We start from the raw sequence: 23,343 nt of genomic DNA, 5'->3' as shown, positions 1-23,343 counted from the left end.
TGGACGCTCCCCGCTGTGTCACCCCCGGAAGTATTTGTGAGAAGTGGGGTTCGGTGCCTGCGAAATGCAGAGATGCCAGGTTACATCCCTGGGGCTGCCCAGGGCTCTGTGTGACAGTCAAACACGCCCCAGGGCTGTCAACACCCTGCTGGTCTCCTGTCTTCCCCCCCCACCACATTCAGGTGCTGTTAACTTGATTGTGGGGGGGAGGAGGGGAGAGGAGAGAGGAAACCCACCCCACTCCCCACGCACCTCACATGCCGTTCTTCCAGCCAGCGTTATCCCAGCCGCTTGGGCGACAAGATCACCCCGGGGGGCCGGACAAACCCAAATCTTTATTGGTTGAACCTGCGGCTGGATATAACATAATAAATAGAAAATAATCCAGAGTGGCACCTGAACACTGCGAATCCACGGGGGGGCAGCTCTAACGCAGACCTTCCCAGCCTGCGCAGGGTTCAAAGGCCAGTGCCCGCCCGCGCTGGCATGCCACGGCTGTGCCCCAGTGGTGCTGCACTGGTGCTGGCAGAAGGCTGGGAGGTGTTGACGTGGGCACGGTTAACAAGACAGACAGGAGCTTCTGAGGCACCTGCAGCTGGTCTGGGGCATTAGGAGCAGAGGTGGGGGGCAGGCGAGGGTGGGGGGGGTGCCCCTTGCTCACGGGAGCCCCAGCCCAGCTCAGAGGAACAGACCTTCCACCCAAACATGCGATTAACATGAAATCAGAGAGCTGGAGGGAAAGAGGGTAGGGATGTATTTCAAACCGAGAGAGGGAGCTCCCCGTGGGCACTCTGAGCCCAGGGGATTCTGGGGCAGGGCACCAGGGGGTCACCCCACAACCTATGGGGTTCTGTGGCTGGGCAAAAAAGGGGGCTCCCCCAAGCACTCATAGCCCATGGGGTTCTGGGGCTAGGCAGCGAGGGGGTCTCCCCCCAGGCACTCACTACCCATGGGGTTCTGGGACCCCCCCGCCTCCCGCAGCACTCAGCCATGCTCTGTGGTGGTTGTGGCTGCAGGGAGAAAGGTCCAAGTGCTTCTGAGCAGAAGAGGAGGCTTGGGACAGACTGGGCCTGCCACTGCCGGTACGTACACGCAAACAGCGCGGGCGACCCCCCACCCCGGACAGCCGGCCCCACTATCTCTGCCAAACGTCCGTCACTTGCAGGCGCCGCACCGGGACGCCCCCCTGCTGCTCCTCCGCCAGCGGCCGGGACAGGACCAGCGGGTAGTGATAGGCCTTGGCATACTCGTCTCGCTGGGGCGGGTCCCCGGGCCCTCTGGGGACGTCGCTGAGGGAGGACAGGCCGCTCAGGGAGTGCTGGGGGGTGGCCGACCTGCAGCTGACCACTGGGGAGACCCGTTCGGACTTGATGCTGATCGCCTGGTGCTGGGGAGAGCTGCTGGGGGCCGGGGCTGCCTCTTCGGTGGGGAGCCCTCTGCCGGCCGCCCTGGGGAAGGAAAGAGGAGGGCGTGAGCCAGGCTGGGAGCCAGAGGGAGACTCCGAAGGAGGAAGCCACCAGGGGATCTCTCGGCCCCAAGCAGCTGGGTTGTGGCTGCTCTCGGACTCCTGCCTCCATCCCAAGGCAACCGGAACTGACCCGCTCCATTGACCAGGATTCGGAGCACTCCCTCATTGGCTGGGGTTGGGGGGTAGGGGGGAAAGTTTGCCGATCTTTAAAAAAATGTCCTCTTATTCCTGGCTGCATTTCCCACCCTCCCCCACCCCCCCCCATCCCAGGCAGGAAGTTGGACTGCAGATAGCCAACCCTGCAACAGCCCATCTGCTTGTGGGGGGAGGGGGCATTTCCCCCATTTAATCCCCTGGCTCAGGAATGGGGGTTGCTGACATGCTCCCACTTGGGCTTTGCACTGGGAGCGGCTCCTCTTCTAACCAGCTGTGTGTGTGGGGCGATCCAGTTCCCTCCCTACAAGAGCCACCAGCAGGGTGACCCCACAAGCCAGGTTAGTGGGAGATCCCCTTTTGTCCCCGCCCACTTTGAAATGTCTCATGTGGCCAGCGTGCTGGCAGTGCCCGCTATTCCCCCTGGGCCGAGGTTCCCACACGCTGCCCCCCTGCAAGTGCTCCCCGGCTTCTAGCAGGAAGTTGCTGCCCATAGCAGCCCTTGCAGATAGGGGTGGCCTGTTTGTGCCCATTCTCTGGGCAGCGTTGGTGCCAGGGAGACACTGAGCTCCACCAAACACATCTCCCCCAGCAGCCGCCAGACACTAACGACTTCCTCACTCCTGGCCGGAGCTAAATTAGAACTGGCGGCCCACGAGGTGCAACCCACTGGGGCACCAGGTTCCCAAGCGCTTCCCCCACCCACACGCCTGGGAGAGCAGCTGGGAGCCTGGCTCAGGCGATGGGGGGCACCGTCCCCTGGGCACAGCCAGTTTTAAATAGGCTTTGCAAACATCCCGGACCTGCTGGGATAAGGCGGCAGGGGGTGTTCCCAGGAGCGGGGCTCTCCCGGAAGCTGGGGGCTCCGGAAACGAACCAATCCCTGGGCATTTTTCTCCCACCCCCACACAGGGCCATCCGTGCCCAGCTGCGATCGCAATGGTTTGTTGGGCCCATGCCACAGAGTCGCTGCTCCCGAGGCCTGGGGCAGACGTGGGTCCAATTTCCCCCTGGGGACATCCTAGCCGAGGAGCTGGGAGCGGCTGCCCAGGCTGGGGGAGCTGTGCTGTCCTCTGCGTTCAGGGAGAGGGCGCTTGTATCTGCCAGTCCAAGCGTTCACAGCACAGCAGCCAGAGCCACCGGAAGCTGCAGCCGGCCGCTGGCGGAGCGGCCCCCTGCCAGCTCCCTCCTTCGGCTGCCAGTGTCCGGAACACGGCTAGTAACAAACTCCCGGTGGGGAGCAGGCAGAAGGCACCAATCTCGTCGCCAACCCATGCTGAGCTCCTGCCACCAGGTGGCACCAGAAGCTACAAGGAGAAGGCACCTGCCCAGCCTGTGTCTGGGTTTTACTCTCAGAGCGGGGCTAGGGCTTCACTGGCCAGCCCTCTGGGGACCTGGGACCCAGTGTTGGGAGCGGGGGAAAGGAGATGGAGGAAGAGAAATGGGGAAAGGGAGAGGGGGGATGCAGTCGTGAAGATCTAACTCCTGCACCCAGCCCTGCTGGCCTGTGGGGAGAGAGGCTGGGGAAGGGATGGGAGCCCAGGCTCCTGCCCCCAGAGAGAAGTCCCACTCAGCCCCCTAGCCGAGGCTGGGAGTTGGGCGTGGTTCTTACCCTAGCGGCAGGTGCGCGGAGGCTGCCATGTCTCTGTGGTGCTGCCAGGAGGCAATGGCGTTGGGCTGGAGGTAGCCAGGGTGCGAGGAGGCCTCGCCGGGCCCGTACTCTGCCAGTGAGAAAGCAGACGGACATCAGGAGGAGAAGGGCTAACGGGTGAAAGTAGAGGGACCTCCGTGTCCACAGCCAGTTTATACCTGCTGTGTCGTTTACACCAGGACTGAGCCCATGGGAGGGATTCCAGGGGCACGGGGCTCCCATCTGGCCATTTGGGGGTGCCTGGCTCCCTTCCCCAGGGTGTCCAGCAGCCACTGCAGGCTGAGGTCATGCAGTGAGTGAGGAGCACAAACCAGCTCAGCTCTGGGACGGGGATTCCCTGCAGGGTCATGGGCGACCAGATCCAAACTGCAGCCCCTGGCAAGGTGTGGGGAGACATCTAGGTACTGGGTGAGCGGGGGCGTCAGGCTAGGAGCTATCCACCAGGGCCTACCTGCTTGGCTTGAGGAGAGGAAGGGGAAGCCCCCTAGCCCATGGGCTGGTATGCTGCCGTTGCCGGTGGGCAGCACTGGGCTCACCGTCTGCAGGCCAGGGTAGAGCGATCGCTGCTGAGACAAACAAGCATCCTCTGTTCAGGCTTCCAATAAACACCCGGCTCGGGTCCTTCCCCAGCTCCCCTCCACGCCACTCTGACCCCTGGCCCGCGATCGCTTCCCTTCTGAATGGCCGAGTGTTTTCCTCCATCCCCTCCCATCTCACCCCCCGGAAACGTCCAGTGTGCATGGGTGTGCAAGGCTGTGTGAGAATGCATGGGCGACTGGGCAGGTGCGTGACCATGTGCGTGTGAGTTTGTGTGAGCATGACTGGGCACGTGTATCTGGCTGTGCAGACAGGCCTGTCTGCATGCATGTGGCTGGGTGAGTGTGCAACTTGCATGTGTGTGCCAGATGGCGTGTGTGCCTGCACATTGTGAGTGCAAATGAGTGAGTGTGAACTACGTCCCCAAACTCTGGGCTATTTCAAAGCCACGGTTTCATCACTGACCCTCTTCACCCCCAGAGCTCCAAGCTCCCCATAGAAGGGGCTGCCGGGCAGAGATCTGTTTTTTTCCCAAGGGAGCCTTGCTCCTTCCCCCTCCCGCTTCCCCCAGTACAAACCAAGAAACTGGGGATCCCTAAACTACCTGCAAAAGGAGTGCTCAGCCCCCTTACCCCCTATGCACACCCTACGCTCTGACTCCTCTGCACCCTGTGGGGCAGGTTCTCCTCTCACTCATCCGCCCAGTGCTGCTGCAATCCACCCATGCCCATGGAGCGACTCCGGATTTACCCCCTGGCAGAGCCGCAGCCTGGCTGGAGCATCCTGAGATCTCAGAACAGTGTCCTCCTCCTGTTAACCCTTCCCTCTCCACTACCCCCTTGACAACCTTGTGCTGCTCCTCCTAAACCCAACCCGGGAGCCTTCTGCAGTGCCAGCCAGGGGCCCTGCTGCCTGGATGGTGGGGGAAGCTGGAGCACAGTGGGCAGCTCTCAAGGGATTTCATGTATTAAATACAGCCTCTCACAGGCATCTGTATTTCGGAAGGACCCTTCCTAGACCCTCGTCACCAGACACACTGAGTGTGGCACTTACCGCTGATGTCAGATTACTCCTGGCGCTGGACAAACTGCTGTGGACATCCATCCTGCGGCCTTCTGCCCCTAGGTAGAGTGGGGGAGGGGTCTTGGTAGCCAGGGCTCGGTTCAGGTTGCCATGGGAGAAGAGAGGGTAGCCGAGGCCTAGGCAGGGAGAAGCAGGCCAAGGTTAGTGCATCTGGGAAGCACTGGGGTGAGAGCCCAGCTCAGGGAATGGCAGGTGAATGCACTGGAGTCTGAGATAAGGCACAGCATAGCTGCGTGCCCCCCTCTGGGTATGTACAGCGCCTGGCACAGTGCGCTTTCTTTCCTATGCATAGTCATAAGGATAACACGCCTTGAGGCAAATTCACCCTTCAGAAGTGGGATCGAGTGCACTGGAGGCGACGACCTTGTTCGTGGGGCATGGCCAGAGAGATCTCCTTCCGAGCAGGGTCGTGTTTAATTCATAGCTACTTTTCTATGTCCCCAGCTGTCGTCACATCCAGCCTCCAGCAGAGAAGAGATGCCACTTGAGCAGGAGGATTGGTTACAAAACAACCTAGGAAGGTGGCAGAGCTGCCAACTCTGGCATCTCGCAAGACGTGGTGGTTTTCTTAAAGCCCCAGCTCTGGGAGTCAGGGGATTAGGTGAGGCTCTCAGCTTTCCTTAAAAAATATAAAATGTCTAGCCCTGCTGTCTGTGGAGAGAAGCTGGGAATTGTGACCCAAGCGCAGCCCAAGGGCTCAAAGAGAGAGAACACTCCCCAGACCCTGAATCACTGCTTGAAAAGTCTCACGATTTTTAAGCCAATCTCATGATTCATCATTGTTGGATACTTGGGGTTAGTGATACAGGGTCTGGCACAAGGAGCCTAGGCAGGACTTCAGTAGTGCCCAGACCCTGTGCCAGGCCTCTTTACAGAGGTGAACGTCACCCTTGGAAAGCAAAGGATTCTGGGAGTCTCAGTCCAGATAGCAGAAGTGACGCCCAGGCCCTTTGGGAGGAAGCGGATGCCGTCTCTTGGCCGAGCCAGGTCGGAAAGCCCTGAGTTCCTGGAGCGGCGCCTGAAAGCAGGGCCACTCATCTAAGAAGTGTGTGTGAGGGGAGGGAGGTGGGAGCTTGGCGGAAACCTCCTCTGCTTCTGTGACTGCAAACCCACTTCCTGAGAGAGGCCGGGCCCCGGGGCTCCTCCGAGCAGCACTGCACCTGGTCTGTGGCTGGGACACCAGGGTCAGGTGTGGGGGACATGACGCCGCCAGCAAGGAACGGAAACGATTTGCTAAAGTGGGCCCGGCTGCTGGGCTCTGAGACTGGGACTTTCAGCCCTGCTCAGCGGGCAGCACTCATGCCAGTCTGGTACTACATCCCCATGGCAGGAATTCCCAGGATCTTTGCTTCCCAAGGGTGGCAACCCCCCCGTCCAACACACGCAGACGTAGAATGGGCAACAGTGCCTGCTCTCTGCCGCCCATTCCTCCTCGTCCCCCGTGAGCTCCGCACCCAGGGCTGCTTTGGGAGCTGCTACCCCCTCTGCACCCGTTATCTCACCCACTGAGGAGCGATGGAGCCCTGCAGTGGCGGAGGGTGTCACTCCCTGCGCATCTCCCACAAACACCCTGATTCCCCGCTGGCCCCAGGGCAGACAAACACATGGGAAGATGGAGAGAGCTGCTCTCAGGAACAGAGGGCAGCAGGAGACAGGGTGAACCCCCCATCAGCTGCCCCCACAACCAAGGCAGAGGAGAGGGTCTCGGGTGCAGCAGGGCCCCGCTCTCACGGCTGGTTGACAGGCTCTGGGGGTCTCAGTCCAGCACGCAGGGACAAGAATCCACATCACATAGGCCCCCCTCATGACTGTCCTCTTGTCTGGCAGCCCCAGCGCAGAGGCCAAGGGCTGGCTGGGCCCCTCCAGACCGGGGCCAAGGGCTGGCAGGGCGGCGTGGGGAAAGTGCAGTGCGATCCGGCCCAATCAGCTCCCCCGCCACAGGCCGGGTGGTTGGAAACCTCCTCCTCGGCGCACATTACATCAGACCTCCCCGCACGCAGCGAGGGCCCTGCACAGATCACACAAGCCCCGCCCACGGAGTTCGGGCTCCAGCATTACGTGACCGCAGCAAAGCCACATGTTACCCACCAACACCCTTGTCACCCACCCCCCTTTCCCCTCACCCCCACGCCCGGGGAGTTTCCACTGGTCAGCCTCAGTCACTTTTTCCAGCCGACAGTCACTTCCAAGCCCGACTGTACTGAGAGCAGCTGAGGTTTCCATCTGTCCCCCACCCCGCCCTGCTTACCCCTCTGAGCTGGGGAAAGGGGCCAAGGGAAACCGAAGATCCTGATTGCAGGGCACATTTCAAACCCCCCCAAAATGCAGGGGAGCTGGGAAATGCCCACCACCATCAGAAATGCACGCGTGTGAGTGGGCATGTGAGCGCGTGTGCATGCGTGTGAGTGGGCATGTGAGCGCGTGTGCACGCGTGTGAGTGGGCATGTGAGCGCGTGTGCATGCGTGTGAGTGGGCATGCAGGTGAGTGTGAGTGTGCAGGTGGGTGCTTGTTCATGTGCATGCCTGTGAGTGTGCATAAAATCAGCACTTATGACTCAGCAAAACACAGGAAGCAGCTGTATGGAGTGAGACGGGGCCATTTTTACAGTCGCTTTGCAGGCTCTGACGGCACCTTAGCCCATCCCTGCTGTCCACTCTTTGAACTTGTTGATTACCCAGGAGAAGCTACAGTAATAAACACTCTGCACGTCCCTAGCGCCTTCCAGCTCAGGATCCCCCAGCGCCCAGCAGAGGTCAGGATTACAGCCAGTCGGAAAAGTTCCAACAAAACACTTTGTCCTCGGAACCTGCCGGTTTGTCAGAATCAAACCGTTTAACGGAGCTGGTTCGATTTCAGCAACGTTATAATGGAAACCGGCTGGGCTCCTGCGAGCTCACCTGCCTGGCTCCTCAGCAGCGCTCCTGGCAGCCTGACAGCAAGCGGACACTAGAAGGCCTGGAAGCCTGATTCTCATGCTCACGGCTTCTCAGCAGTCTGGGCTTCCAGGCCATCCAGGGTCGGTGACTCCCAGGTAGCCAGCCAGGCAGACGCCGCAGCCAGGGCTCCACTCCCCTTTCACAGAGAATTCCAACATTTTTGGCTTTTGTTGCAAAATCAAATGAAACCAGATTCCAAGATATTGAAATCCCCCACACAGCGGAATGACTGCTCTCCACCCGAGGCAGGGTCGTGATCCCCCAAGGTACAGACGGGGAAACCGAGGTGCAGAGGGAGACGAGATTCACATACGATTGCATAGCAAGTCAGTGGCAGAACTGGGAATAGAACCCAAGAGTCCTGACTACAGAGCCCTGGCTCCTCTAACCGCTAGACCATGACACCCTTGGGTTTGACCAGCTACTTTAACCAGGGGAGATCCAGGCCCTGGGCACTCGGCCGTTTCCACAGGCCACCGCAGAAGGGCAAAGACTGGGTAACACTCACTGGGTGTTGGCTCCTTCGTCAACCTGAAGGCGGCTGTGTTGAGCAACCCAACACTCAAGTGCTGCCTCTAGAAGCCAAACCACGTCCCCCGGATTCCATGGCTGAGCCCCGCCCCCACAACCCGCAGATTCTGTGGCCGAGCACCCCCTCCCCCCCACAACCCCCGGATTCCGTGGCTGAGCCCCACTTCCTCTGCCCGTGCTTGGCCACCCGGGGAGAACACACCTGGAGGCAGTGGCCCCGGGGAGCGCCCCGAAGGCTGGCCGTGCCTGGGAATCGCTGACTTGAACGCAGGCAGGCGGCTCTGGTGCTGCGGGGACCCGTTGGCACTGCTGAGCCCTCCGTCGCTCCCAGAGGGCGGTGTGCCCGCGTAGGCTGCTTCGTGGCTGGGCAGAGGGGCTGACGACTGGAAAGGGAGAGCAGGGACGTGGGGGTCACAGTGGGGCCCGTGGGGGAGGGGATCACCTTGCCAGGCAGCCCCGGTGGGTGGGGGAAGGGCACTGAGTGGATCTTTGCCATGCCAAGGCATCGCCATGGTCTCAATCCCATGCAGGGAACGGGGATCCGGCCACTCACGTAGAGCCTGGGCCGCGCCACCGTCAGGTCCACCCCCTCGTTCAGCTTCCGGACCTTCTCCATGGGGTCCAGCCCTTCGTCCAGCTCCAGCTCCTGGCTTTCCAGCCCCAGGCCCTTCCGCTTCAGCGTCTGGCAGGGAAGGAGCCTGTGAGCGAGGAGGCCCAGCAGGGATTCCCTTGGCAGGCAGAGTGGGGGGAAAGTGCCCAGGGTCTCCTCGCCCTGCCCCTCCCCACTCCCACTACTGCCCCCTCGCCCTGCCCCACCCCTTGCTTTGCATTCTCCTCACAGCTTCCTTCCCCCCAGACCCTGGCACAGATACAGCAGCTGCCCCCTCACCCACTCCCTGCACACTCAGGCTTTGCCTTGGGGCAAGAGGGACATGTGGGGCACAACTGTGTCCTTCCCTGCCTGCCCCATTGCAGTTGCGTCTCCAAGGCCCTCTCCCCACCTGGCCTCTCGGCTGGGGCTGCCAGCAAGGGGTTGGTCAGTTACTGCCAGTGGTCATCTGTCTGCTAGGATCTAGGCTGAGACCTTGCAAAACTCGTTTCATGCAGAGGCTGCTCAGCAGCTGCCTGCCGGGCCAGCTTCGCTGCTTTGCCTTTCTAATTGCCCTGGAACCAGCGTCAGTTCTGCCCTGCAGCCCCCCGCGAGCCCAGGTGGTGTTACCTCCAGGATGTCGGAGTTGGTGCGGCTCTCGTGCGGCTCGCTGTACTCCGTGTACTTGAGCAGCACCTTGTCCATGTCGGTGCTGGCGTACTGGAAGAGGCGGTTGGTGCTGTTGAAGATGATGAGGGCGATCTCGCAGTCACACAGCACGCTCAGCTCGTAGGCCTTCTTCATCAGCCCGAACTTGCGCTTGGTGAAGGTCACCTGAGGGGCGGGCACAGGGCTCAGGGCAAGCACAAGGCACCAGAGCGCCGGCCCTGCAGACTGCTGCACTGGACTGGCCTCCAGACTGACACCTGACATGAGTGGGGTCACACCAATGCCCCCCTGCCGGGACGCAGTGGCAGGACGTATTTCTCCGAGTGCTCGGGGCCAGATTCGCAGGTGCTGGGCACCCCTTCCGCAGACCTCCACTGCCACGTAGGCATCTCGGCCCCAGCTGCTCCTACTGGGACACAGGTACTCAGTGGCCTGACGCCCAGCGTGGGAAGCGCGTCTGAAAATCTGGCCCTGCGCGTGTGCGGCTGACAACACAGGACCCGCCATCAGCTGGGAGTATAATTAGCACCGACCTCAGAGCACTGAGAACTAAATTCGGCGCTCGGCGCTTAGCCTGAGCCTCCCCTTGGTAAGTGCTGCACACCCCCCCCCAGCGTGTCCAGTTTGCACAACCGCTGTGACCACCCACACACGCACGCACACACAGCACTGCCATGCTAGGACAAAGGGCGTATTTTTACCAAGCCTTAGAAAAACGGTGGTAAGATCCTAGTGTAGACGAGGCAGTTTGCCGCGCTAGCAGGGTGAGGCAAGCCCTAGGGGGAAGGGTGGCTTTATCCCACGCAGCAATGGGTGTGGGACCTGCAGACTTCTCCACACTAGGGTGGTCCCGGGGGTTAGTGACCACGGGTTGGCTGTCACACGGCCAGAACACACCCTTTGTCCTAGCGCAGCCAAGTCCCCGTATGATCCCGGCCTGGCTACAACACGTCCCTCTGTGCACAGATGCACCGAAGGGGGCAGCAATGGCTTCCGCAGCCCGTTCTAAGAGCTGACATGCTCTCAGTGGATCAGAGCCCTAGAGAGCATGGGCATTGCCAATTGGAGTCTGCAAATCGGCATTTTCCAACAAAACCTCGTTTCACTGAAAAATTCCCAAGCAGCTCGAACCTTGGGCGCGGTTCTCCACCGCCCTGCTCCTTGTGTAGCCATTTATACCAGTGATGGGGGAGCCTTTCGCACCCACCTGGCGCTGGGGTAAATGACCGTGGAGGACTGGGGCCGCTGAGGTGCAGCTCTTTCAGTTAAGCAGATGAGCTTCTGGGTGTCTATCTGCACCAGCCCTCACCCAGAACGGACACTGTCCTCTGGGAGAATGCAGCCCGGCAGAACCTGGAGCAGCCACGCCCAACGAAAGGGCTAAATTAGTGCCCCTCCTGCTAGCCAGCTGCTGCTGGTGGCTTCTCAGAGCCATTATAAATATCGTCTCTCATTAGGTACACAACTGAGCTCTCTGGGAGGTGTTCTCCAGACGCCGCTCTGGAATAGCATTGGTGGCACGGTGCCCACTGCCTTGGAACTGCCAGGCAAACCTCTGCCCCGTGGCATCACTGGCTCTCGCGCTGCCTGCAGCTTTTATGCACCTCAGGTCACGTGAGCAAGGGTGACCCGGCATCAGCTGCGGCCACGCACGCTGCATGCTCCTCACAGCGCTCGAGGAGATGCATCACATCAATGGCTGTCATAACGACCCGGGGCACATCCTGGGCCAACCCTCCGTAACACGCGACGGGCAAGAGGCTGCAGTGCATTGGGAATAGCCTTTGGAGGCTGCTACCACTAGGTTGCTGGGTCAAGCCCAGCCCCAGGCTGAGGAACTGGCTGGCTCAGGGCACCGTGGTGGGCTACACAGCACATCTCCCCGTGACTCCAATCCTGCTCACGGTTGGTAGGGATTGGACATTGCCCCTGTCTGATGGTCTTGGGTCTAGTTGCCAAATGAGCGTGCAGAGTCCATGCTAATGCAAGTCTGAGCATCTCATTGGGGGTTCCTGCCGGGCAAGGCTGCAGGCTCAGTGCCTAAGGGATGCAGTGCAGGAGCAGTTTACTCTGCCTCTGTGCGCGCTACATTTCCAGAGCCAACAATCTTGCACCTTTCCCCACCGTTGAATCCAAACTCCTTTGCCCAACCTCCGGTGTTTCCCAGACCAGTTTCTGGATGGGCCCAGGGGCTGGGGATTACCTGACGGTTGCGCTGGTCCAAAATTCGACTAATCTGTATTTTTTTCCGGCCCATTTTTCACTGCTTGTTTTGAGGGGATGCTGGAATAGAGAAAGAAACGGTTACTGATGCATCTGCATTGATAGCAGCCCACTGAGCGTTAGACCAGGCTTTGCAAATAGTGCTAAGAACCACAGGATCCAGGTTTCTGAGCCTACCATCATTGGGCCATGAGGTGGGGGCTCGGATCTAAATCCAAACCTGACCTGGGTGGAGAAGGTGATCCTGGGGTTAACACAGCTCTCCAAGAGAGCCAGTTCCTAGGCCGAGATGCTTTGGATCCCTTCGCTTCTGGGTTGGAGGCCTAGAATGCTCTGCCAAGCACCAGAGCGAGCTGGCAATGGAGTTCACAAAAGAGGACATTTTCAGGGGGGAAAATCACTTTTGATGAAATTTTTCAATGAAAAAACAGAATCCAAACCAAAAATGATTTTCAGCTAATCAAAAACTTGAAAACTTTTCTTGGGGAATTTTGACAAAAAATATTTCATTTTTCAAAATGCCCATAAAAATCACTGGCAATGTACAACCAGCTGCGTCAATCCCTCTACCCCACAAGGTGAGGGTCTCCAAGGGGGTCTCGCTGAACTCCACCCAATGCCTGTTGACATTCAATGGGACTTGGACACCTAACCTCCCGAGGCAGTTGAAAATGCCTTATTAACCCAGAGTCCCCAGAAGAGGGAATCTTTGCATTTCAAAACTCCAGCCCCAGTGTAGAATAGCAGTGTGCTTCCTCTTGAGCTGCACCAGATAATCTGCTGCAGCTTTTTATTACTGACTCCCGAGTCTAGGTTATTTGGAGAACGGTTACAGAGGAACACTGACCTGGCTGGGGGGGGGGGGGGGGGGTTCTCCATAGGACAAAGGGGACGTTTTTAGGTTGCGGCGGGGGATGGGGGGGTGGAGGGGGTTTACAATTTTTTTTAAGCAACTTTTTTTTTTTTTTTTTTTCACATACAGACTAAATTTGACCTCAGACATGTTCAGGTCAGGAAGTGGTTGCATGAGAAGTTGTAAAATGCAAACCACCCACTTCTTTCATTGTGTGTGTTTGTTAGACATGTGGGGGGGGGGAGGGGGATCAGGAAGGCAGAAGAGAGAAAGACCCCAAATCTCCTTGCTGCCCCAAAGAACAGGGACCCTTTTCTTCTTTCATATCCCCCCTAGGATATGACTAACTCCTGCAGGACTCCTGGGTCCTGAAATCTTGTCAATTCCATTAAGTAGGTCCCTGGTACTGACCCTGGTTTGAGTTGACTCCAGTGAAGGTCCTGGCCCACACTAAGAAATCGATTTGTTGCGATGATGAATCCCCACGAAGTTGTGCTGAAAGTGGCCAAAGTGCTAGTGTACACAGGACCAAACCAGTTTCAGCTCTGGCTCCATGGGTCCAATGGCAGCCAGTTGGCTTCAGCTGAAGTAAAAGAGGTGTTGCAAGTATCCCTAACAAGCCCCCGGCCTCCACATGCAGCAGCTGCCAGGAGCGTTGGTTGTAGCAGCTGGTCATGACCCCGGGGGGGGGGGGGAGGGCAATAGTGCAGGTCATGACAGTCTCATATGCAAACTAGGGAAACGAGGTGTAGATCAGTGGCTCTCAACCTTTCCAGACGACTGTCCCCCTTTCGGGAGTCTGATTTGTCTTGCGTACCCCCAAGTTTCACCTCACTTACAAACTATTTGCTTACAAAGTCAGACATAGAAATACAAAAGTATCACAGCACCCTATTACTGACAAATTGCTTCCTTTCTCATTTTGACCATAGAATTCTAAAATAAATCAACTGGAATATAAATATTGTCCTGACATATCAGTGCATAGTCTACAGAGCAGTATCAACAAGTCAACGTCTGTCGGAAATTTTAGTCTGTCCTGACTTCTCTAGTGCTTGCTTTGTAGAGATGTTGTAAAATTAGGCAAGTATCTAGTTACGTTGATGTACCCCATGGAAGACCTCTGTGTACCCCCAGGGGTACGTGTGCCCCTGGTTGAGAACCACTGGTCTAGATGAAATTACTATAAGGTGCGAGTGGAAGTGGTTGAAAGACACTCAAAGAGTAGGTTTCAGAGTAGCAGCCGTGTTAGTCTGTATTCGCAAAAAGAACAGGAGGACTTGTGGCACCTTAGAGACTAACCAATTTATTTGAGCATAAGCTTTTGTGAGCTACAGCTCACTTCATGTAGCTCACGAAAGCTTATGCTCAAATACATTTGTTAGTCTCTAAGGTGCCACAAGTACTCAAAGAGTAGTTATCCACGGTTCACTGTCAAACGGAGAGGGGTATGTGGTGGGGTGCTGCAGGGGTCGGGCCTGGCTCTGGTACTACTCAATACCTCCATTAATGACTTGCATAACGAAGTGGAGATTATACTTATAAAATCTGTGGCTGACACCAAACTGGGAGGGGTGCAAGCAGTTTGGAGACCAGGATTAGAATTCAAAATGATCTTGACAACTTAGAGAAATGTCTGAAATCAACAAGATGAAATTCACTTCACTTAGGAAGGAAAAATCAAACGCACAACTACAGAATGGCTGGGTTGTCACACTTCTGAAAGGGAGCTGGGGGTTACAGTGGATCACAGATTGAATATGAGTCAGCAATGCAATGCAGCTAGGAGAACATCTGATATTCTGGGGTGTATAACAGATGTGTTAGATGTGAGACATGGGAGGTCTGCTCGGCACTGCTGGGGTCCTGTGTCCAGTTCTGGGCTCCGCGCTTTAGGAAAGATGGGGATAAACTGGAGAGAGTTTAGAGGAGAGCAACAAAACTGATAACAGGGTAAGAAATCTGCCCTCTGAGGAAAGGCTAAAAACCCTGGGCATGTTTAGTCTTGAGAAAAGAAACCTGATGGGGGGAGCAAAGAACAGTCATCAAATCTGTGAAGGGCTGCTATACAGGGGACAGCGATCAATTGGTCTCCACGCCCACTGAAGGCAGGACAAGGAGCAATGGGCTAATCTGCAGCAGGGGAGATTTAGTTTAGACATTAGGGAAATGTTCTAACTCTCCGGGTCATTAAACTCTGGACCAGGCTCCCCAGGGAGGTGGTGGAATCCCGTCACAGGAGGTTTTTTAGAACAGGTTGGACAAACCCCTATCAGGGCTGGTCTAGGGTTACTTGGTCCTGCCTCAGCGCAGGGGGCTGGGCTCAGTGACTTCTCAAGGTCCCCTCCAGCCGGATATTTCTATGATTCTAGGTCCAGCTGAATTGGTGCTACTTGTGGGGGTTTTCAGCATGGCCAGGAAGCCACGAGCTTCCCAACTTCCCTAGTTCAGCTGTTTCTTCCATCCCACAATATTACACCTCCCACGAGACCCTGAGCACTACGGGAGAGGAGCTGCAGGAGTCCCAGAATACTATACGGCTATACAACAGTCTGGGGACAGACCCAGCAAATCCCTCAGTGCTGGGACCCGCTATACCACCATGGGGCAAGCAAACCAGCCAGAGTGGACCAGCTCTCCCCAAGTGGGGGAAGGAGTCTGTGCATGCTGACCTGCTGCTAACCCCAGGGGATAGGGTGGAGGGAAATCAACAGAGAAAGGACCAGGGTGCAGCTGGCAGGAAGATACTTGGAGGCAGGGATTCTTGTATTCATTTCTTCCAGGCATCTCCAAACCTTCCTTCCTATTTTGGATTTAGACCTGGGTCAGTTTGGGCTTGAGAGCTGTGTACAGAAACTCCCCAAACCTCCTCAGTCTGACCCTCGATCTGGGGACCTCTGCAGGTTGCTCCCAGGCCAGAACTCCCAGGGGAATGGTCCTTTGTTGAAGCATCCCTAGCTCTGCTTCCAGCTCCCCAGAGGCACTGTGCAGAAAATCCACCCATGCCCCCTTCCCCTGAATGCAGCAACTGGGACTTTTCCCAAAGCTCTGGGTGGGGTGGAAATGCTGGGGCTGGCTCATCCCACACCACCCTTCATTCACTCGAATGCCATTTCTCATCCAGCTTCCTTCTCACAAGCCCTGGCCATTTACCCTCTTCCTCGGCTGCTATATTTAGCTGATCAAAACTAATTTTAATTTATGGAAGGAAATTATGCTGTAGTTCCCACGACCCGACTGCCATTCTATGTCCTCAGCCCACGCATGACATGAAGGTATGCCCAGGGTGACGAGAATACCCCAGCGCTAGGGACCTCCGGCTCCGGTGGGAAGGGACTTACCGGAAAAAGTCAGATATTCCCTGGTGAAAACTTCAGCAGGTTTCCCAACTTACTTCTGCTTGCAAAGGGCGAAGGGACCTGGCTCTCAGTAGCCCTGCCTGGGTGCAATTGCTTGCACTGGTGAAAAGCAAGGGTGCAGGGCCAGGAGTGGTGGCCTTTTACATCCAGGCTGCGCAGGATGCAAGGCCGTGGGGAGTCAGGCCCTCAGAGCAGGTCTAAGCTAGTGACACTGCACCACGGTTCAAACACTTACTGCAGACGCAGCTCACTCCAATGCTACATGTCCCCTTCTGAGCCAACTCATTGAGGTGCAGGTCTGTTGCAGCCTCCTGTGGCTAAGCTTAAGGCTGATTGGCCAAACTGGTGGCCATTACATAGACACGTTATATTTGTTCCCAGTGGGGCTTGCACCAGCATGACTCACGGTGTCCTCACTTGCACTACTGCAGTGCATTTGCACCAGGAGAATGGCGTTGGCATAGCCACACCAAGGCAATCAATCCCACGATAAACGAGGGACTCAGATCCTGCACAAAGCTACTGAGTCTGGCATGTTTATTCTCGTGCCATTGCTTGGGGTCACCTCATCATATTGATTTTCAAAGGGAACCTACAGAGTTATAAACAGAAGAGCCCACAGAAGAGCCCACCCCTCAGCCAGAGAACCAGCAGGGGAAGGACACAAGAGGAGGCAAAGCCACTAGGTTATAAGCTCCACAAGCCGGGTGCTTGTAAACTCCGTAAGCCCCATCCCCAGCCAAACAATCCTCCTCTCCTACAGAGCTGGTCAGTTCCGGAGACTCTGAGGAGTTTATATGCTCGGCATGCTCCTGGCTCTCCATTCCTATCACCGTCAGGGTCTAAATATGCTTTTGGGCCAAAGGCACAGGGTAAAAAACCCTCCACAGTGAGTGGGTCCAGTTCCAAGCCCCGTTCCTGCCAGCACCTACAAACACTCAGAAGGGATCACTCTGGTGGCATCTGCGGAGAGGTGGCAAAGGGCCCCTCTGACATCAGAGAGCATCTGGCCTGGAGATCTAAAGTAACAGCAGCTAATTAATTCTCCCCCCTCACCCAAGGGCTTCCTCTCTCCCCTCACTTAATCCTGTGTGTGCTGGTCCCTCCTTCCTCCCCTATCAGACTGCATCTGCCCCTCCGCCCTTCGAGCCAGTGGGTCACTTTAACACAGGCTCAGGCAGGCCAGAAGCTATAAGGACACAGGGGATGGCTTGGGAGGAGTGGGCTATCTAAGTATCAGGGGGCAGAGCCATTGCTGAGCCAGTACAGGGTAGAGGGGATGCAGTTTGTGACGCCAGAGTCAGCGGCTGGTAGCGCAGACTAAAGCAGCCTCGAGGCTGCCCTAAGTTGCCCCCCTGCTGCACTGGCTCCCTGTGGGGCTTTGCAAGACTGCACCAGCCCCAGCATGAAGGTCCACCCCACTCTTGCCTCCTCCAGCTTCTCCTCTACATGCAAACTCTCCACCCCAGCATGCCCACTGTGCCCTGGGCTGCTTGCCTCAAGCCCCGAGCCTAGCTGGTATACAGGGACAAGACGACCACCAGAAATCAGGTCCCAGGCTTGAGCTGCCCAGCCTCCCTGGACCCAATGTTCTATTCCTAGTACGGCCAGCTCAGAGGAAGGCCCATGGACTCCAGTACAGGTAACTGACCTCCTGGGCACAGCACTGCCCTGCACAGACATCCCAACCCCCCAGGTGCTAGACCTGCAAATTAGGCCTTTGCCTCTCTATCCTTGGCCAAACATTTCCCTTCGTCTCTCTGCTGTTCCCCAGAGGTGGCTGCATCTCCCTGCTACTCTTGCAAAGCACCTTGACCTCCTTTGAGATAAAGGCCCTAGATAAATGTATCATATTACTATTCAATCACACAAATAGTAGCTGGTTGTCAGTGGGTTTAGGAAGGACCAATCCCTCCATCTCAAGGGCCAGTGGAGCGAGTTAAAGGTCACGAAGGCATGGAAATCCCAGAGGTTTTCCTGTGCCCACCCTGTTCTGGGGCCGGGCTTTCCTCTCCTGCAGAGCAGGAGAACCCAGTGAAGGAAGGGATTCAAATGACCCCATGCCCTGTGAGTGACAGGTCACGTCCCCTGGCCCCCGACCACCAGCAACTGCAGGGTCTGCTGGCATCACAACAAGAGCGCTGCAGTCTCTCGCACGAGGCTGAGCATAGAAGAGGGGGAGGAGACGTGGAGTCTAAAGTGAGGAAAGGGGAAGTTACAGCAGCCACCACGCAGGGATGGGATGTCGCTGGAGAGCGGGAGTGGTGCAGCCCTGGGGCGACGCCAGCCAGGCCGGGATCTCCAGCGCAGCGTGCCCTGGACTTCAGCAGAGCCACACGGGGCCTGGCCTAGGGTATTTAGTGACAAGGCAAATTAAAGCCAAGAGCAGCTGAACTCCAACCCAGGGCAGCTAAAGGGGCACGAGGACAAAGAGCGGAGAGGATGGATCTTAATCGCAGTCCTGCCTCGATCCCTGGGCATTGCATCTCTCTCCCCACCCCACAGCTCCCATCACCTACAGGGTATTCACTGAATAACGCAGATGGGGAGGGCTCATGCAACAAGCAGGCTGGTTTCATCAGCCGCCTCCCCGAGCAGCTCATTACAGGGCAGAGGGAGCCGCTTTGCTGCAGCTTCACTGATGCTCAGGCAGCAAGGGGCAGCAGGGGTGGGGCCTGGCTGCCTGTGGGGTGTCTCTGATCTAGACCAACAGGCCAGATGGGGCCGAGGTTTGTGAAATCAGCTGGGTCCTGCATGTGCACCAGGAAAACACACGGCAGCCTGGGAAAAGGGCGATTTCCCACCAGAAGCAAAGTCACCACTTAGCTCCCGGAGGGGGGTGAAGCAGAGGAGGACGAGGAGCGCTAGTCGGTCCAGAGGCAAGGGAGTGGGGCAGGGAAGGGTGGCCTGACGGAGAGGGCACTGGACTGGGAATCAGGAGAGCCGGTTTCAATGCCTGCCTCTCACAAAGATGTTCTGTGTGACCATGAGCACCCTGGGTCTCAGAGCAGGAGTTCACTTTCCAGCGTTTGTCCACATGGCATTCGGGAGCGAGTGGGAGCGAGTCGCGGGGCCGACAGACTTGGGCTAGCAGGGCTCGTGCTAGTGCTCTGAAAATAGCCGTGGAGACAGCGCTTGGAAGGGGGTGGGCTCCAAAGCTACAACATCCCTCGGCTTCAGAGCTCGCAGTCCAGCACCAGCCGCAACTTCCAGGTGCTGGCAGCTCCCCATAGCTGTCAGCCCAGGCTGGGAGGCTTGCTCCAAAATGCTGTGCAGACCTGGCCCCTCCTGTCACAGGATCTGAGCACTTCCCAGTCCAGAACGTAGGGCCCCTGCCAGGCCCGCAGCCTGCTCTCACTCCCACCACGCAGGAAGGAGTCCCAGAAGGAGCCTGGGGCAGAGCTGGGGACTGAATGTGGCTCTCTCAGCTCCCAGGCCAGCGCCCTGGTCGCCCTTCCCTGGGGTTGGGAAGAGAAAAATCCGTTCATGAGCATGAGCAGCCCCAGCACCCTGGTGCCAAGGACCAGCTGTGTAGCTAGTGCAGGATATTTGCTGCAAACCCCTGTGTTAGCTGGTGGGAGAGGCAGGGGGTTGCGCTGGACACTTGGGAAGCACCAGTCAGCAGAGCTGTATGTACCTTCTTGTGCCATGACAACACCCGGCAGCTTGCCCTGCCCTTTACATCCCTTCCCCCAGCAGGGTGCAAGAGGCGGCGGGGGAGGAAGGGGGCAGACTGAAGCTCCTACGCTGTGCTAAAAGCAGAGGGGAGCTTCTCATCCTCTCCTGGTGAGCAGCATCCCCCTCTGCTCTCCCTTCCTTCTTGAGTCTGCCTGGTGCAGTGAGCGTACCCCCTCCTTCTTCCATTCAGCGTAGCCCCCGGTGCAAAGCCACAGGTCTGGCCACTCGCACAGCCTGGCCATGCAGCAGCCTTGTAACTGCGCTGGGACCCGCTGGTTCACTGGCGCAGCTTGGGCAAATCAGTGACAGGAGAGCCAGGACCCTGCACACAATCTGCGGCTCATCCCTCAGAAATCCCACCTCCCTGGGATCAAACCTCCGGCCTTTCCACCCATTTCCTACCTTCCTGCCATACCAGGCTGTTGGTGGGTCTGCGCTGGTACCCTGGAACTGGGCGGAAGGGTACCAGACCAGTGTGGCCATTTATGAGTGTGGGAGGGAGTGGGTATCCCCTGAAGATCATTCCTTGTTCCATTGTCCTCTTTCTCTTGTGGTCTGGAGCAGGCCCGAGGTTTCGCTCTTGTTTTAATGTTGTGGCGAGCTCATGTCACTGCGGTGAGGTTTCTGGTTCACTTTCCCAATGGGCCCCAGGGCTGTATTCCTGTTGGCTTTGCTCCATCAGGTATTAAAGAGGGAGATGTTTTCACTCCAGATTTTAATTGCTTCACCCGCCTGCCTGGCTGATAAGCAGATAAGCAGCATTAGTGCTCAGGCAATTATCCCTTTGTGCGCACGAAGGGCAGAGGCCCGGGCTGCCTTTCCCATCTCCAGGCAGCGGGGTGCGGCGGATTATTGGGAGTAGCTGCTCTCTGAACCTCACCTTGCAGCTCCATGGCTTTCAGGCTGCAGGATCCTCCAAGCATCAACCGATGTGTAGATGTGCCAAGGACTCCAGACTTGCTCCTGCTGGGCAGCCCGTAGCTCTGAGTGCTGGCAGATACTTGCAGCGGGTGTTCAATGCATGGCTGGGCTTAGAGCATTTCACCTCCAGGCTGCCACTTTCAGTCCAGCCCCAGCTCAGGAATAACTCGTGCCGTTCCAATGCTGTTCTGTGGGCTGGTGGATCACACTCCAGCTCCCATTGGACAAAGGGCTAGCTAGGACCCTCACTACATCACCTAGACTGCAATTGGCACGAACCGAGCAGTTTCAGCAGAGAGGCCATGGATTGAATGGACCACGAGTCCTCCAAAGTGAATGCTAAGAACCTCCCTGACTGAGTTCATCCCTGTGCATCCTGGAAGCCCTACTGCCTCTCCCCCTAGACTTTTGCTTATCCCAGTGCATGCTGGGAGCATCTCAGCAGCCCCCCACTCCCAACACTTGCTCACTGATGCCCAGTGGCAGGGGGTCAAATTACACAGGGCATGAATTGTTTGGGAGCCGGGGCAAAGAAGGGGTGTAGTGGCCGGGATAGGGCAGGGCGGGGATTGAAGACGAACGCAGAGGGGTGTGAAAAAGCAGCAGGGTGCGATGTTCTGCCCCAAGCCCCAGGTGTGCCTGGAATGTCCCCCAGCCTCGGGGACCCCAGCTCCGTAAAACCCCTTGGCAGCAACATGGACTGAGGGGAGCGGGTGGGGAATAGACCCCAAGGGAAACCCTGCTGCTTCTAATTGCAGCCTTCTCCCCTGCTGCCAGGCAAACAGCTTCCTCATTAGAGAGACTGCCACTGAGGACTTGGGGGGAGGGGGCCACCTGGCTGCCAATCAAAGAGCGACTCACGTCGGAGGGGAGCCCCCTGCTCTGAGGTGCAGAAGAGCATCACCCCAGTGCACCCTGGCTTTGGAAGTTACGCCCCCTGAGCTGCTGCCATTCAAACAGGGCCAGGGCAGGCAGCAGGGAGCCAGAGAGATGGTGCAAAAGGGACAGGCTGAGTGTGAATTGGGGGGAGGAGCAGGGAGGTAGACTCCCCATGAAATGTACCGTACCAAGGAGCGGGGACAGAAGGGACGGGGCTGGTCACTGGTTCTAATCCAGCCAGCCCAGCTCAGGTGGGCCCAGATGGCTAAAGGCGCTGAGTACTGCTCTGCTCAGGGTTGCAAGGCATAAGTGAAGGCGGTGGCGAATGCCCAAAGCAACCGAGACGCCTGCCGGTATCTCCACTCTGCAATCAGAGGTGTGGGCGCAGCTCGGGTTAGCACACCTGCGCAAGCAGGGCGAAAGGTCAGGCTTGAGAAAGCCCTGGCTGGGATGATTTAGTTGGGGGTCGGTCCTGCTTTGAGCAGGGGGTTGGACTAGACGACCTCCTGAGGTCCCTTCCCACCCTGATAGTCTATGAAAATCGGCAGCAACGCCCCAAGAGCACAGACGTGCGCAGGCTGGAACCGTGGGTACCTCCTCAGTGCCTGGCCCGCACCAGCCATGTCTCTCCTGCTCTTGGTAGCCACGCTAGCTAGCTTAAAGCTGGCCTGGGCCTGCCCACCTGAGCTGCCGCCATGCCTCCTGCTGCAGCACGGGCAGGCCCCAAGTCCCACTGACTTTCAACGAGAATTAGTCACTTTTATCACCTTCAGACTCCGGGTCTTAGAGACCCAGCATCATTCCCTGCTGAAGGGAGGCCCCTACCTGGAACGAGCTCGGGGGGTCTCAGCCCATGCCCATCACAGCAGCCACCTTCTGGGCGAGTGTTAATTGGAAGAGGGTCCTGAGGACCAGCTCACCGCTCCGCACTGGGAGGAGGTGGCTGTGGCTCAGAGGTACGTGGAGTGGGGAAGCCTGTTCCCTGTGATGTAGCTGTTCTGGGGCCAATATTACTCCTGAGCCCTAATCCTTCCCCTCCCTGCTGTGACTCTTAGGGGTGTGATGGGGTTACGCCAAGGCTGGCCTCAGCTCTCCTTGTTAGCAGCACTTTACAAAGGTCATAGACCCTTCATGGCACCCTTGCGCATTAGACAAATACCTTCCGCCTTGCGCACTTGGGGTCACCGAGGCCCACAGAGGGAGAAGCACCTTGTGCACTGAGGAGTCGGTGCCGGAGCTGGGATGAGAGCTCCCAGCTACCATGGCTCAGGTCAACCTCTTGAGCCAGTCCCAGGAGACACCACACTCCAGAGCTCCCAGCCCAGCCCTGTGCAGCAGACATAGGCCTCGTCTGCTCCGAAGGCAGCAGGCACCAACTGGTGTAAACTGATTTACACCAGTTGAGCATTGGGCCCTGGAACTTAAGCTGCTGATACAAAACTCTAATGCAAGCCCCTCGTGCAGACACGATTCCCACCAAGGCAGCGCCACTCGCACCTGTGCAGCTTATCGAGTTTCACCCGTATAAATTGTGTCGACACCTAGGGGCTTGCACGGGGGCAGCTAACCCCAGCCCCTGTGCCCGGAGCAGACGCGGCTTTCCACTTCACCAGACAAACAGCTGCAGGGCCTGTTGCTGACTTGATTTTGTCCAGCTAAGATTCCGGTCGAGCTCAGAGGCCATAAATCCCTCGGTGGGTTTGGCCAAAATGGAGCCCGGATGCAAGCTGAATCACTTCTGCTCTGGAGACTCAGAATATGCTAGAGCGTCTCCTTTTAGCTGCTCTGTCCACTTCCCCCTTCCCCGGACGG

At 57.5% G+C, this 23,343-nt stretch overlaps 1 protein-coding gene across 1 annotated transcript; it reads right to left on the bottom strand.

Annotated features, from left to right (window-relative positions):
- Positions 1 to 316: 316 nt before the first annotated feature.
- On the bottom strand, positions 317 to 20,413 carry MEF2B (myocyte enhancer factor 2B). The gene is made up of 9 exons (XM_077842113.1): positions 20,134 to 20,413; positions 11,822 to 11,901; positions 9,580 to 9,783; positions 8,914 to 9,042; positions 8,563 to 8,743; positions 4,863 to 5,008; positions 3,724 to 3,838; positions 3,234 to 3,342; positions 317 to 1,448 (listed from the first exon to the last, which is right to left on the bottom strand). Exons 2-9 carry the CDS (start codon positions 11,873 to 11,875, stop codon positions 1,136 to 1,138), a joined length of 1,251 nt encoding a protein of 416 aa, XP_077698239.1. The 5' UTR covers positions 11,876 to 11,901; positions 20,134 to 20,413; the 3' UTR covers positions 317 to 1,135.
- Between the last annotated feature and the right edge of the window lie 2,930 nt (positions 20,414 to 23,343).

Source organism: Eretmochelys imbricata, chromosome 25, assembly GCF_965152235.1.
Source record: "Eretmochelys imbricata isolate rEreImb1 chromosome 25, rEreImb1.hap1, whole genome shotgun sequence".
Taxonomy (NCBI): Eukaryota; Metazoa; Chordata; order Testudines; family Cheloniidae; genus Eretmochelys; species Eretmochelys imbricata.
The sequence above is the reverse complement of the archived record's forward strand: the minus strand, read 5'-3'. Positions and strand labels throughout refer to the sequence as shown.

Bases quoted from the DNA above. Each gene is read 5' to 3' on its own strand.
- MEF2B (XM_077842113.1), bottom strand. From the start codon at position 11,875: ATGGGCCGGAAAAAAATACAGATTAGTCGAATTTTGGACCAGCGCAAC. The intron at 9,784-11,821 runs GTAATCCCCAGC...CCCGCCCCTCAG, and splicing joins TGGACCAGCGCAACCGTCAG to GTGACCTTCACCAAGCGCAA. The intron at 3,343-3,723 runs GTAGGCCCTGGT...TCTCACTGGCAG, and splicing joins CCTCTCCTCAAGCCAAGCAG to AGTACGGGCCCGGCGAGGCC.